The 13,375-nt window shown below is 35.3% G+C and overlaps 1 protein-coding gene across 3 annotated transcripts; it reads right to left on the bottom strand.

The window, feature by feature from the left end:
* Nucleotides 1–9,858: 9,858 nt before the first annotated feature.
* On the bottom strand, nt 9,859–11,528 carry LOC105033327 (B-box zinc finger protein 21). Of its 3 annotated transcripts, none has more exons than XM_010908081.4 (3): nt 11,048–11,528; nt 10,450–10,951; nt 9,859–10,376 (listed from the first exon to the last, which is right to left on the bottom strand). In XM_010908081.4, the coding sequence occupies exons 1-3, from the start codon at nt 11,230–11,232 to the stop codon at nt 10,032–10,034; spliced, it is 1,032 nt and encodes a 343-aa protein (XP_010906383.1). In that variant the 5' UTR covers nt 11,233–11,528; the 3' UTR covers nt 9,859–10,031. The 3 variants fall into 3 exon arrangements, with proteins under 3 accessions (XP_010906383.1, XP_010906384.1, XP_010906385.1); XM_010908082.4 differs by having other exon boundaries at nt 9,859–10,373; nt 11,048–11,524; XM_010908083.4 differs by having other exon boundaries at nt 10,450–10,920; nt 11,048–11,523.
* Nucleotides 11,529–13,375: the final 1,847 nt, after the last annotated feature.

Genomic DNA, 13,375 nt, shown 5'->3' with positions numbered 1-13,375 from the left:
GTGGAAGCATTTGTTACAAACTAGGTGAATTACTCTTCTTCAATTAATCTATTGTTAACTTTGCTTTTGTTTATCTTCTAACCAGGGTACCTATCTCTCTAGTTGTTCTGAATAAGCGAAAAAAGTTTTTCAAAGCATTTCTCTAGGGCCATGAAGCAGGAAGCAAGAAATTACACCTTATTTCCTGAGATATCATCTGTTTACTAAAAAGCAAAGATGGTTTGGGGCTGCACTCTCTTAGGATTCATTGATAGGCCTTAACGAGAAAGGCAGCCACAAATTTGTTACTACATAGACAGTTTGTGGGCAAATTGGGTGACTACAAAGTATAATTTCTCCTACTGAGAGACATACAATCCAAGAAGAGGTGCCTTTCCTTTGTGGCATTCGTCTGCGGCAAAATGGATATAGTATGTCTTCAAACGGCAGCTCAGTGATGGTCGGAGTATCCATTTTCTCCAAGATCCTTGGTTAACTAAGGTTCCTCTTAATCGGTGTGTCATGCCAATTAATTCTTATTTGAGTTAGGAGGACTAAAAGGTTTCTCAGCTAATCACTGACAGGGATACCTGAAATTTAGATATGCTGTATAACCTCTTCTTACAAGATTTTGTTGCTAGAATCTAGTCTATACCTCTTCCAAGACATCATTATGAAGGCCACTTAGTTTGGTACAACTTTGTAGGTCCCAAAATAAGAACAACCAAGGTGTATAGCTACATTATGGAAAGTCAAAGTGTGGAGCTACAACTCCATCTTAATTGGATTTGGAAGCTTAACAACATCTCAGATTAAATTATTTTGGTAGAAACTCTATTGGATTGCCTTCTTTGTAAAGCCTTCATTCTAGAGGTTTGATCCTAAACCAAGATCCTACCCGTGACTTATGTCTAAGCAATACCAAGGATTTGGAGCTATTGACCCAAAGATTGATTTTAATAAATATAAGATATTTGAGTATATATTTTGATACTAATAGGTTATTAGAGTGCATATTGAGAATATTTCAAGAAGCTAAGATCACTCTTAGATAGATTTACTAAGAATGCCAAAGAAGGGATCCAAAAAAAGGTAAATTTAGAAAGCTACATCATGAGAAACTAAGTTGAAAAAGTCGAGAGCCAACTTAAGAAAGCTTCAAAGAGTCGACTCTGATATGCAAAATTCAAGTGGCATAGTCTGTGAGTTGACCCATATGCAGTATGAGTCGACTCTCTCATGCAAGATAGAGAGTTAAAATTTTTAGTTTAAAGTTAGAATTAATACTCAGTAGCTGGGCCAACCTTTCGTAGTTGAGCTAACTTTTTTAGAAAAGATAGAAAGCTATATTTTTCAGACTAGATCTCGAATTGACCTCAACCTATTTCGAGTTGACTTCAAGTTAGCTCGAGTTGACCCATACTTGATCTGAGTCAACTCGATTGCCACTAACGGCTCTAATGTCTAATTTTGCAAAATTTGCAGAAATGTACAGAACGACTATAATGACTAGTTTTTTTATCTCTAACAGCTAAAAATTGATTTTTGGATATTTTAAAGATGGTTAAAAAGCTAACCAACACATTGAAGAAAATAAAGAAAGAGAAGAATAAAAAGAAAATCCAAAGAATATTAAGTGTACATTCAAGAGAGAGCTCTAACTTCCAACTACTAGAATTTTAAAGTCGAGTCATTTCAGAAGAAGAAAAGAGCATTTATTGCAAGGCTATCTCGATAAAATTTTTAAGAGCTTCATCAATACTTAGTCTTACTCTTTAGGAGCTTTTACATTGGCGCTTGAAATTACATCTTTACTTTTCTGCTGCATTTGAGTTTCAACTAGGATTAAAATTTTGGAAAAGACTAATTTAAGTTTTGAATTAGAGTGTGCTTATTTGTAAGCCTAGAAGTAGCTTAGAGGGATAGTTTTGGTTGATTTTTGCTAAGAAAATCAACTGCATTTTGATTATGAGCCTGAAAAAATAGTCAAGCTGTAATATAGGAAAGATTATGGTAGAATTCCTAAGAGTTACTTGGAGAGTGAATATGGATACTGAGTTTGACACTAAACCATTATAAAAATTTATATTGGTTATGGTTTGGCTATTCTTCTTTACTTGTATTTGCATCTTTATATTTAATTTTAAATTGTATTTCTCCTATAGCTTTATTTAGTTTAAATTTTATACACATTAGTCTTTAAAATTTGAAAAATTTAATTCATCTCTCCTTTTGGATTGTCTATCTAGGCAATAGGAGCATTGTGTTTTTTTATGCCGATGAATCATGGAGGTTTGGAACACTCTAAAGCAGACCAAACTACCTCCATATTAGTTTACCTCATTGCAAGCTCTAATTTATCTTCTTCTAGCTCTTGGGTTTCTGAGAATCACACAATAGTTATTTGCTATATTGTAATAATTTTATCTTGAAAAAATTACAATGACACCCCTAAATTTTGACCTATTTATATTTGGACCTCAAAATAAAAAAAAAAATTGAGCCCAAAACTTTAAAAAAGTTATAAAAAGGCCCAACCATTTATCTCCGCTAGGCAATGTTATAATGTGAGCATCATTGAGAGGTTAACTTTTATGAAATACCATAAATACCCTCTCTAGAAGTTTTTGATTTTGGTGTGACTAGAGCTCGACATATGGCCCAATTGAGACAAAAAAAAATAGAGAAAAACTTGAAAAAACTATAGGAAAAATCAACGAAAACAAAGGAAGGGTCATAGATTGATTGATTTTTTTTTTCTTTTTTTCTTCTCATTTCTCTCTCTTTTTTAGAGATCTATGGGAAGGAAAGCACTGAGGGAGATTGGAGGGGGAAGGCTAATGCTGGTGGTGATGGAGAGGAAGGCGATGGTGGAGATTGCGGGAGGTGGCGGCGAGGAGAGCAGGAAAAAGATTGGCGTCTCTCCTTTTTGGAGACCTGTGGGACTCAGGGAGATTGGAGGGGGAAGGCCGACACCGATGATGATTGAGAGGAAGGCGACAATGGAGACTAGCAAGAGGTGACAGTGAGGAGAGCAGAGAGAAGGTGGGTATCTATTAGGGCTTGGGAAGGTGACGACAAATATCAGTTGTTGGTGGCAATGAGAAGAGCGAGGAAGAGGTGAGTGTCTGCAAGAGAGAAGGCGATGATGGAGACCGACAAGAGGTGGAAGTGGAGGTGGGCATTTGTGAGGGCTCAAAATGATGACGGTGGAGATCGACGAGAGATGGCAGCAAGGAGAGCAGGCATTCGCAAGGGGGAAGGTGATGGCAAAGACTAGCTGAGGTGGGCATCTGTGAAGGCTTGGGAAAGTGATGATAGAGACCGACGACAGGTGACAGAGGAGGTGGGCATCCGTGAGGGCCTTGGAAGATGATGATGGAGACTAACAGGAGGTGGCAATGAGGAGAGTGGATATCCATGAGGAGAAAAATGATGGTGGAGACCAATGGAAGGTGGCAGTAGAGGTGGGCATCCATGAGGACTCGAGAAGATAACAATAGAGACCGACGGGAGGTGGCAGTGAGAAGAGTGAGGAGGACATGGGCGTCCATAAGGGAGAAGGCAATGGTGAAGATAGGCAGGAGGCGGCAAAGCAGATGGGCATCCATGAGGGTTCCATTAGGCGATGGTGGAGATCGGCAGGAGGTGGCAGTGAGGAGAGCGAGAGATGAGGTGGGCATTTGCGAGGGCTTCAAAAGGCGATGATGGAGATCAACGGGAGGTGGTAGCGAGGAAAGCGAGGGAGGAGGTGGGCATCTGCAAGGGCGAAGGTGACTATGAAAAGCGATGGGAGGTAGCAGCGGAGATGACATATGCAAGGGCGAAGGATGGGTTCAAGAGGGAGAGGGCTCGAAAGGATTCGAAGAAAAATAGCAAAAAAAAAAATATTGCAAAAGAAAACCTATGAACCAAGAGAGAGAGGGCTCCAAAGGATTCATAAGAAAAAAGCAAAAAGAAAGATGCTGCCAAAAAAATGTAAAACCCTGTGAATCGAGAGGGAGAGGACTTGGAAGAATTTGAAGGAAAAAACCAAAAAAAAAACAAAACCTTGTGAACTAAGAATATTTTAGTCATTTTTGCTTTTTTGTTAATGCTATTAGACTAGAGATAGACCGTTAAGCCTCTTTATAATTTTTTTAAAGTTTTGAAATTCATTTGAATTTTTTTTTTAGATCTAAATATAAATGGATCAAAGTTCAAGGGATATATCTATAATTTTTTTAATCTTTTGAGGGACCCAATACCTCTACAGTAGAATTTATTCCTTGGCTCTCTGGCATGCTCATGAATTTGTCCAAGCATTTATTATTCATCTTTGACTAATGATCACAATCTTGGTTTACGTGCGGCTCGATGTGCCCATCACATTCTTGCCCCCCACTAGTCAAATGTCATGGGTAGCCCCACCTTATGATTTAGTCGAGAAAAATCTTGATGCTTCCTGGTCAAATGGTAAAGCTGGTCAGGGATGCGTAACCAAAGATAACTATGAAGTGCTTTGTATGTTGCCTTGGTTAAATCAAGAGTTTTTTATGTATGTATCCTCATAAATATTTTAATTTATATGAATATCCTTTCAAAATAGATACCTACATATATATCCTCACAAAATAATTTTTTTGCATATGTACCCACATCATCTAACATCGTTAAAAATTAATAGTTTAAAATTAAAATGACTAAAATACTTTTATGGATAGATGTGCAAAAAAAATATAAGGATATATATGTAAATAGTAATTTTATTAGGGTATTCATGCAAATTTGAATGTTTGAAAGGGTATATATGCAAAAAATCTAACTTAGAATTTTTTGCATGTAATACACTTCTCTTAGTTTGTTAATTCTTTTCTTATTCTAATGGAAAAAAATTAATATGCACAACTAAAATAATGAATATATTTAATTTTTTGACTTATATAGATAAAAAGATCTTTTTACTAAATGATAGATCAAAACTATTTCATCTAGAAGATAAATAGATTATAACTATCTATGTTTCCTCTAATGTATAATAATATACTTATGAAAAAAGTGTCTCAACCTAATATTAGATGGATAGCTTGTATATTTGCATAGAATGGATATAGTTGTGGGTTTGGGCATTGCATAACAATGAGAAGTTTAATCTTATTATATTTTATTTTAAAAATTTTTATCTAAAATATATTTATAAAATGTATAAGGTATATCATGTCATTATAAGATAGACATAGTTGTCTCATCTTACCTAAAAGTAAAATATAATATAGTATTCTGATATATAAAATATTATATAATATCATCATCATGTTGCTATATTATATAATATATTACTATATTATAGAGTAAGAGGGTCCGAATCTATCTAGATGAAATAGATAAAAATTAAATTAAAATTTTTTTATATGTAGATCATTCTAAATATTCAAATTTACATGAATACTCTTGTAAAATTACTATTTGCACACACACACACACACACATATATATATATATATATATCTTTATAAATTTTTTTTGGACATCTATCTATAAAAATATTTTAATTATTTAAATTTTAAATTATTAATTTTTTAACGGTATTAGATGATATGGGTATATATGTAAAAAAAATGAGAAACAAAAAAGGTATATATGTAAAATAAGTATTTTATGAGAATATATATATAAATTAATTTCAAAAAAAATATTTATAAAAACTTGAATATTTAGGATGATATAAATATAAAAAAATTTTAAATCAATTGTCTCATCATTCTTAAGATGGAACTGCTGTTGGTCTTTTGGAGGAAATTAAAAAACTCAAAGTTTCCTGCACTAATCAATTCTGCATCTTAAATTCTTTTAGTCCCATGTTGGACAGGAGAATTTGAGAAAGGGTTTATAACAAAATCCTTCTCTTAGGTTTGTGAAAATTAAAAGTTTTGGACACACCACGCATGCGCATGGCCCACCTCGACTTGGCTGGCACACGGACAATCACATTGTGGCTGCGGTGTGGCAGGAATCATATATTATTTTTTTTCTATTTTTTTTTTTTAATGAATATGATCAATTTTATTATTTATTTGAAGATTAATACAATTAAATTGCTTGACATTAATCATGCGATTAATTGTTTTTGCCCTTGATAAAATATTGGCTGATTTAATTTTTGCCCATTAGCCAATTAAGTATTTTTATTTAATATTTTTAACCATTAGATTAGCCCAAACGGCTAATTCTTCGACCTATAAATTGGGTTGTTGATTGAGATTGGAATATGCAAGAAAATTTTACTTTTTTTTTTTCTAAGTTCTACTAATTTTTTTTTATCAAGTTTTTTTTTGATCTTTTTTTTTCTTCACTTTTAACTACTAGGTTAAAGCTCTATCATTTCCTCCACAGTCATATTCGTAGAGGAGATCTCCAGTTGTATGTTGGGTAGAATTTTTGATATTAATTTTATATGAAGATTAAAAATTATTTTAGGACAGTGCGGAGTATACCTCCCGATAAATTTTATTTGCTTATTTTTTATAAATTTTTAATTTATTTTGATATTTATTAAATAATAAATTTTAGTAATTAGTTCTACTGAATCATAACCGGCTGTCGTGAGAAATGAATTTATATTATGGATCTCCAATGATTACAAGCTGCATAGACCACCGTGAATGGAGCTTTTTATCACCTTGGTTTTACAAATATCCGGCTTGAAGGAGATTCTATAACCGGCGTCAACTGAATGGACGACAATTGCAAAAGAAATAGTTTTATGACATCACTCAGGATTCTACATCCTCTGCAACCTCTGTTGGCTGATATCGTTTGCTGTGTCTTTGAGTTGGATCTTTTTTAGAGTCCCTCATGCTTTCAGAGAATCAAACCAACCAGCTGATCATCTTGCAAGTCTACCAGGTAATGGGATCTTTCGGTCTTCTACGTTCCCTCAACTTACTCGTTTGTTAAGTCGTGGCCGACATGGTTGGGATCACTTTCAACACAAAACACGCACACAAATGTTTTCTATTTTTTCATGGCAATTTATTGAAAAAAACCGATTCGATTCCTATTCTTTCAGTGCATTAGGATGTTGGACTACACGGAGGTCCACCATGCTAGTTTGCCAAATTAATCAAGTCCATCAACTTAGTTGTGAATTGTCAGGCTAAACAGGTTTGGTGCCTTGGTCAATGGAATTAAGATCTACTAATGAATGCAATCAAATGACAAAGTCAAAACGAATAGGAATGCAGGACCACAACATAATTCGTGCCCAAGGCAAGACGGTTGGCATCAACACACACACACACACACACACATATATATATATATATATATACACACACACAAATAGAAGTATTGGATTGAGTGGGTTGAATTCGTGCACGAGTAAAAACGATCATTTCTCTCTATTTTTATTCTCAAATCATCCTGTTCCAAGCCACCATGAATTATTCCTAAATTGTCGTCAACGAACCACCGAACCTATAATGAAACTCGGCCCATTTACAGCCTTGGCCTTTAGAAAGTATAGGGCCCATGTCCGGGATTGTTCTATTTAATTTCTTTAATTATTTATTAATTATCTTTTGCAATGATCACGTGCTAGAAAAGTCAGTCTTTTCAACAGCTAAGTTCAATGAATTTTATGCGAGTGGACTTTCGGTCATGTACTTTTAAAAGGACTAATGTGCCGCGAGGTTACAGCCTGCCACCCGTTGTTTTAATGGCCAGTTATTTTCTATAAAATTTATCTGTCAAACTCAACCATACATTTACAGCTAAAACTTATTCTCTCAAAAAAATTTAAATAATTTAATTAATAATATCATAATTATTTTATTAATAAAAATATTTTTTTTAAAATAATTTTTTTCAGACCACCAATAATGATATTTCATGCAACAAAGACCAAGTTGGCTCCAGACGCACCGCAGCATTGGGAGGAATACCACAATCAAAATCTCTACCGACCGATCAATTCCAAAAAAAATATTTTTTAAATATAAAAAATTAAATTAATATTTTTAAAAAAACATGAGAATCCTAAATCTCAATATTTTAGAACCTTCTAATTTGTTAACGTATGTAATGTCTTAAAAAATAACAACTAAATACTAATATGCAAGAAATGAATGTTATAACCTTAACCAGTTATCCGTACAAATATAGCTACCATTCAAAATAATAATAGTTGGGCATATCTTTAGAATTTATCAGGGCCAAATCGTAAGCGATGAAATTTAGAATAGAAAATTTTCATGTTCCAATAGTATCTTTTGCACTGAAAAATGATTTTTTTTAATAACATTAATTGTTAGACCGTATCTTCCACGGTATTTCAAACCTTTCAAAAGAGTCACCTATTTGTACAAATCTGATGGCAGCTATTGCATAATCTTATAATACATCTAGCAAAAAAAAAAAAATCATTCTATCATACAAAAATATATCTCTAATTTAAAAAATTTATAAATGATCTATATTTTTAGATAAATTATTGAAATGAGGCAGACTTAGATAAGATTAACCGGATTTGGATTCGAATTCGATCCAATTAAAATTAAATAATAAAAATCCTACATCAATGATTCAAATCGTTAAATATAATCTACTACTTCAAAACTATTGCATATCAAAATTATATAATTTGAAGATTCTTGATCTATCGTCAAGTAATTAAAAAATATATTTAATTTAATTTTATTTATTTTATTAATTAAATATTTTAAAAAAATTAACCAATATGAACCGGATCAACTGGTTTTCAGATTTTATTATTTTATATTAATCAAGATAATAGGGTTAACATTTTATATATGCACCACATAAATGGGTGGCCCAAATTAATATAAGCCAAGATCTTTGCATGTGAACGATCCTTTTCCTATATATAGATGCTGTTGTGTTGACATCAAGAATAGCGACGAATATTAGCCATGAGAGTCTTTGTTACACAAGATCCAGTAAAAAATTAGTTATATACAATCATGATTGGCTACAGATTATCAGTATATATATATATATTTATTTTTTTTTTTTTTTTTTTTTATATATATATATATATTCATCGACTCAAAACACGAGACAACTTGGCCAACAAATGTTGGCTTAATTGTTGCCACTCTTCCATGGACTTGCTTTTTCAAGAGGTTCAGAGTTTAAGCTATACATTCTTCCCCACATTATAGTAGTATGAAAAAAAAATAAATCAAATATTGATATATCCATATTCCAATCTATATTTATTCAGCATTGCTTTTTCAAGAGGTTCAGAGTTCAAACTATACATTCTTTCCCCACACTATAGTAGTATGAAAAGAAAAATAAATCAAATATTGATATATCCGTATAAATATGGACATGAATGTCAAATGTATACTAAAATCTATAACCGTAAATCCTGAACTTGTGTTGGGTATGAATTAGACATTGTTCAGGTGCAAAATAGATTTTAGGCAAGGTACCATAAAAACTACACGCACAAAACGAATAATGGCCTAAAAATAACAACTAAATACTAGTATTTTAGTAAGGAATGCTATAACCTGAACTGGTTATACCTGCAAATGCAGCTACCCTTCAAAGCAATAAGAGTCAGGCATATCTTTTTTCGTGGGTATTTTTAAACGTATCTGTAGATATAACCTGCCTGCTTTTGGATGCAAAATTTTCATAAAACCATTTTTGGTTTTGAGAGGGACAAATCAAGGACGAGAGAGACATCTCTTGCTCCTATAATTTGACCAATGTATGATTTGATGGAGACCCGTTACCAGATCATGTGCCCAATACTGTTCTTCTTCTCAGTCGTAGCACGTTTAGAAGCCATAAAACAAACTCCCACCAGAGAACAAGCAAGGAAAATTCCAAAAATAAAGAGACCAAGCAAGAAGTAGAACAAGAAGAAGCAACAGAAATGGGCACTTGGCCGGTTATTAAAAAAAAAAGAGAAAAAACATCAGCAAATTTATACACAGGAAAGAAAAAAAAACGCAAAACCAAAACCACAACAAGCAGCCACAAAAAAAGAAAAAGGGGAGATTGTATGAAATATTAAGTGCGAGTACAGAGCCAGCCTCTTAGTAGTACCAAAGAGACTGCTGTTGCCTGGGTCTCTTGCCGGGATTCGACGATGCGGGGGCGATCTGGGGCACCGTGAACGCGTCGTCGCTCCACCGCTCCCGGTCGGCAGCCTTCGCCCCGTGGAGAAGGTGGGTGGAATTTAGATCCTTGGCCGCAACCCACGGCTGGTAATGGACGCCGGCCGTGGCGGCGCCACCTCCGGGGGGGACGGCTGGGAGCTCCGGCGGCGGGATCTGGGGAACGTGGGGAACCCAGATGGGGAACTCCTCCGCCACCGCCTCCAGCCCGGCCCCCTCCAGATCCGCCTCCATGAACGGCAGCATCTCGTCCATCGTCATCTGCTGCAGGCAAAAAAAAAAGGCTCAATTTTTCCTGTTTTCCTTGTCGGTCGAGAAAGAGAAATTGATCATAGACCTTGGAGAAACCATCCGCGGCAAAGGAGGAGGCGGCGGCGTCGTCGACGAGCAGGTCCTCGACGCGCCACCCGGGGCACATCTTGATGAGATAGTCAGAGATGCTGCTGCCGCCGCCGGCGCCGCTGTTGCTTCCCGCCTGGTTGGCGGCGGCTGCAGCGAAGGTGGAGGTGTTGATGCTGCTATCGCTGCTGCACAAGACCGAATCATCCGCCAACAAGGCCTCTTCTCGACTCTTTTCGAGAACGCTCTTGTTGCTGTGATCACTGTTGTTGTTACCGGCCACAACTATCTCTGCCTCCGGAGAAGAGGAGGAGGAGGAGGAGGAGATGGGTGCGGAGGAGAGGCGGAGGCCGGTGAGGAGGAATCTATTGTGCTTCATGGTGAGATGATTGGCGCCGTGGATGGGAACATCACAGTCTCTGCAGAGAATCGCCCGGTCCTCCTGGCAGAACACAAATCCCCGTCTCTCCTGCAAGTCCCAACGCCCCCAAAAACTACTCCTTTTCATCCAAAATCGAATCTTTTCACCAAAATTCTCATAGACTTACAGAAATAATTCCAAACATTTAGGAGAAAGGAAGGCTCAAAAAGGGAACCTGGCAGATGTCGCAGACGGGGTGCGAAGGGGAAGAGGAGGAGGAGGAGGAGGGGGGCAGGAGGGAGAAGCGGCGGTGCTTGCCGGCGAGCTTGTTGGCGCGGTGGACCCGGCGGTCGCAGGGCTCGCAGAGCGCCGCCTCGTCGGCGCAGCAGAACACCGCCGCCTCCTCCTTTCCGCACACATCGCACTGTACCTTCATTCCTTTCTCCGACTCTTTCACTTGTGGGAAGGGAAGGAGGAAGACCTGCAAGTGCGTCGATGGAGCTAAAAAGAAAAGTGGTGGAGGAGGAATCAAGGGAGGGAGGAAGTGGGGGTGTGGGGAAGAGAGCTCGTGGGGGTGGAATAATTAATTTAATCGTAGATTACTTTGGTGAATATAGAGGAGCTGAAAGCGAGACGGGAGAGATGAGGGAGTATACTCGGAATTTATGCTCTCGAGTTGGGAGTCTGGCAGGTGGCAGCCGATTCAGAGGTACTTCTATTGTTTTTGTTTTCTGAGTGTCCACATCTTGAAACTCTTGGATATATAACTCTGGATGATTGCACGTGCTGGGTAGGAAATCTCCTATTTTTTTTAAAAAAAATATCCAGATTTTTCTACTTTCTGTCGTCCTTTTATATCAAATTACTCTGTCCATTTCCTTCGGCTACATGCATTCAAGTTGACAGGATGAGATTCTTTTATTTCTCAAATTCGGTGGACGCATGCAAAAAGCAAGAGTCGGTAATTTTTTTTATTATATAGTCGGTTATATGGGGAGAGCAGAAAAAAACTAAGCTTGATTATACTCTAATAAATTTTCATTTAGATCCACTTAGATCTATATTAGACAATGAAGGACCTATATTCATATTTCTAAATTATTGATATGGTTTATTATTTATAAACTACTTCAATATAAAAAATTAGATAATTTTAAAATCTCTAATATATATATATATATATATATAATTTAGTATTATTTAGAAAGTTTATTTTTAGACTACTTGATGTATAAATTGGATGTCTCTAAATCATATAATTTTTTTTATATGTAAGCAATCTAGATATAGTAAAATATATCTAATTGCTCGGATCATCGATATAGAATTCCATCATTCAATTCAAACATATATAGATATAAGTGGAAATCTATTTAAATGTAGCCCAGTTGATTCTCCCTATACCTATTGCCATCTTTGCATCTCAACTACGTGCGCCAATTGACTTGCCAGCTCATTAACTTTATTGGATTATCAAATAATTATATTTTAAATTATTATATAAATTATCTAGTTAAGATATATATTATTTACTAAGTTATTGAGCTCATTATCTAATTTTTTTTCTTTCTTTACATCTCCAGATAATTGGTCACGAATGGGGTTGCCGCTCTGGGCGTGTAATTAAAAGCAAAAGCTGACCATACTGACATAGCTTAGATTTAGTATTACTATTATAATTAAATATTAGAAATAATTTAAAAATTTAAATCAGTGTTTAAAGAATAGTTGATGCAAGATTTATGAACAAACATTCTCAATATTTCTTATTCATTTGGATTTATTAATTAAGATATATATTATTTACTAAGTTATTGGGCTCATTATCTGATTTTTTTTCTTTCTTTACATATCCAGATAATTGGTCATGAATGGGGTTGCCGCTCTGGGCGTGTAATTAAAAGCAAAAGCTGACCATACTGACATAACTTAGATTTAGTATTACTATCATAATTAAATATTAGAAATATTTTAAAAATTTAAATCAGTGTTTAAAGAATAGTTGATGCAAGATTTATGAACAAACATTCTCAATATTTCTTGTTCATTTGGATTTATTAATTAATATTATTTGGATATTAGTTGTTTTGAATTTATTCTACTACTTTGTTTAGGATATCATGATGAAAGCCTTGTAATACTTTTAAAAAAGTTTATATACATATTTGGCAATTGTAGCATACCTAGCTTGCGGTTTTGGATTGGAGGCATAACACCACTGTCGGATTAGGCCAAAGAGCCGAGCCACACTATTTATTAAATGATTCATGCTACCTTGATGCACAAGGAGGTGTATAGAGTAGTGCATCCCAATGCATGGATTTCACACATCTATTCAAAGTACATATTATATGGCTTTTGATACATCCAGGATATTTCATCCATCATGGTGCTGGCACCTCAATAGTGGCTTTACGCATATTCTTATTGATAGATGCTAGAACGGCCAATAAATCACCACCATATAGACTCCCACAACTGCACCAAAGAAATTTCGGAGCCTTTCATCTGCTAGACGACAAACTGTCAATTTCGCTCCTCCACTATTCAATTCTAATAAAAT

Source organism: Elaeis guineensis, chromosome 12 (assembly GCF_000442705.2).
Source record: "Elaeis guineensis isolate ETL-2024a chromosome 12, EG11, whole genome shotgun sequence".
Taxonomy (NCBI): Eukaryota; Viridiplantae; Streptophyta; class Magnoliopsida; order Arecales; family Arecaceae; genus Elaeis; species Elaeis guineensis.
Note: the sequence above shows the minus strand (reverse complement) of the source record. Positions and strands in the feature narration are given on the sequence as shown.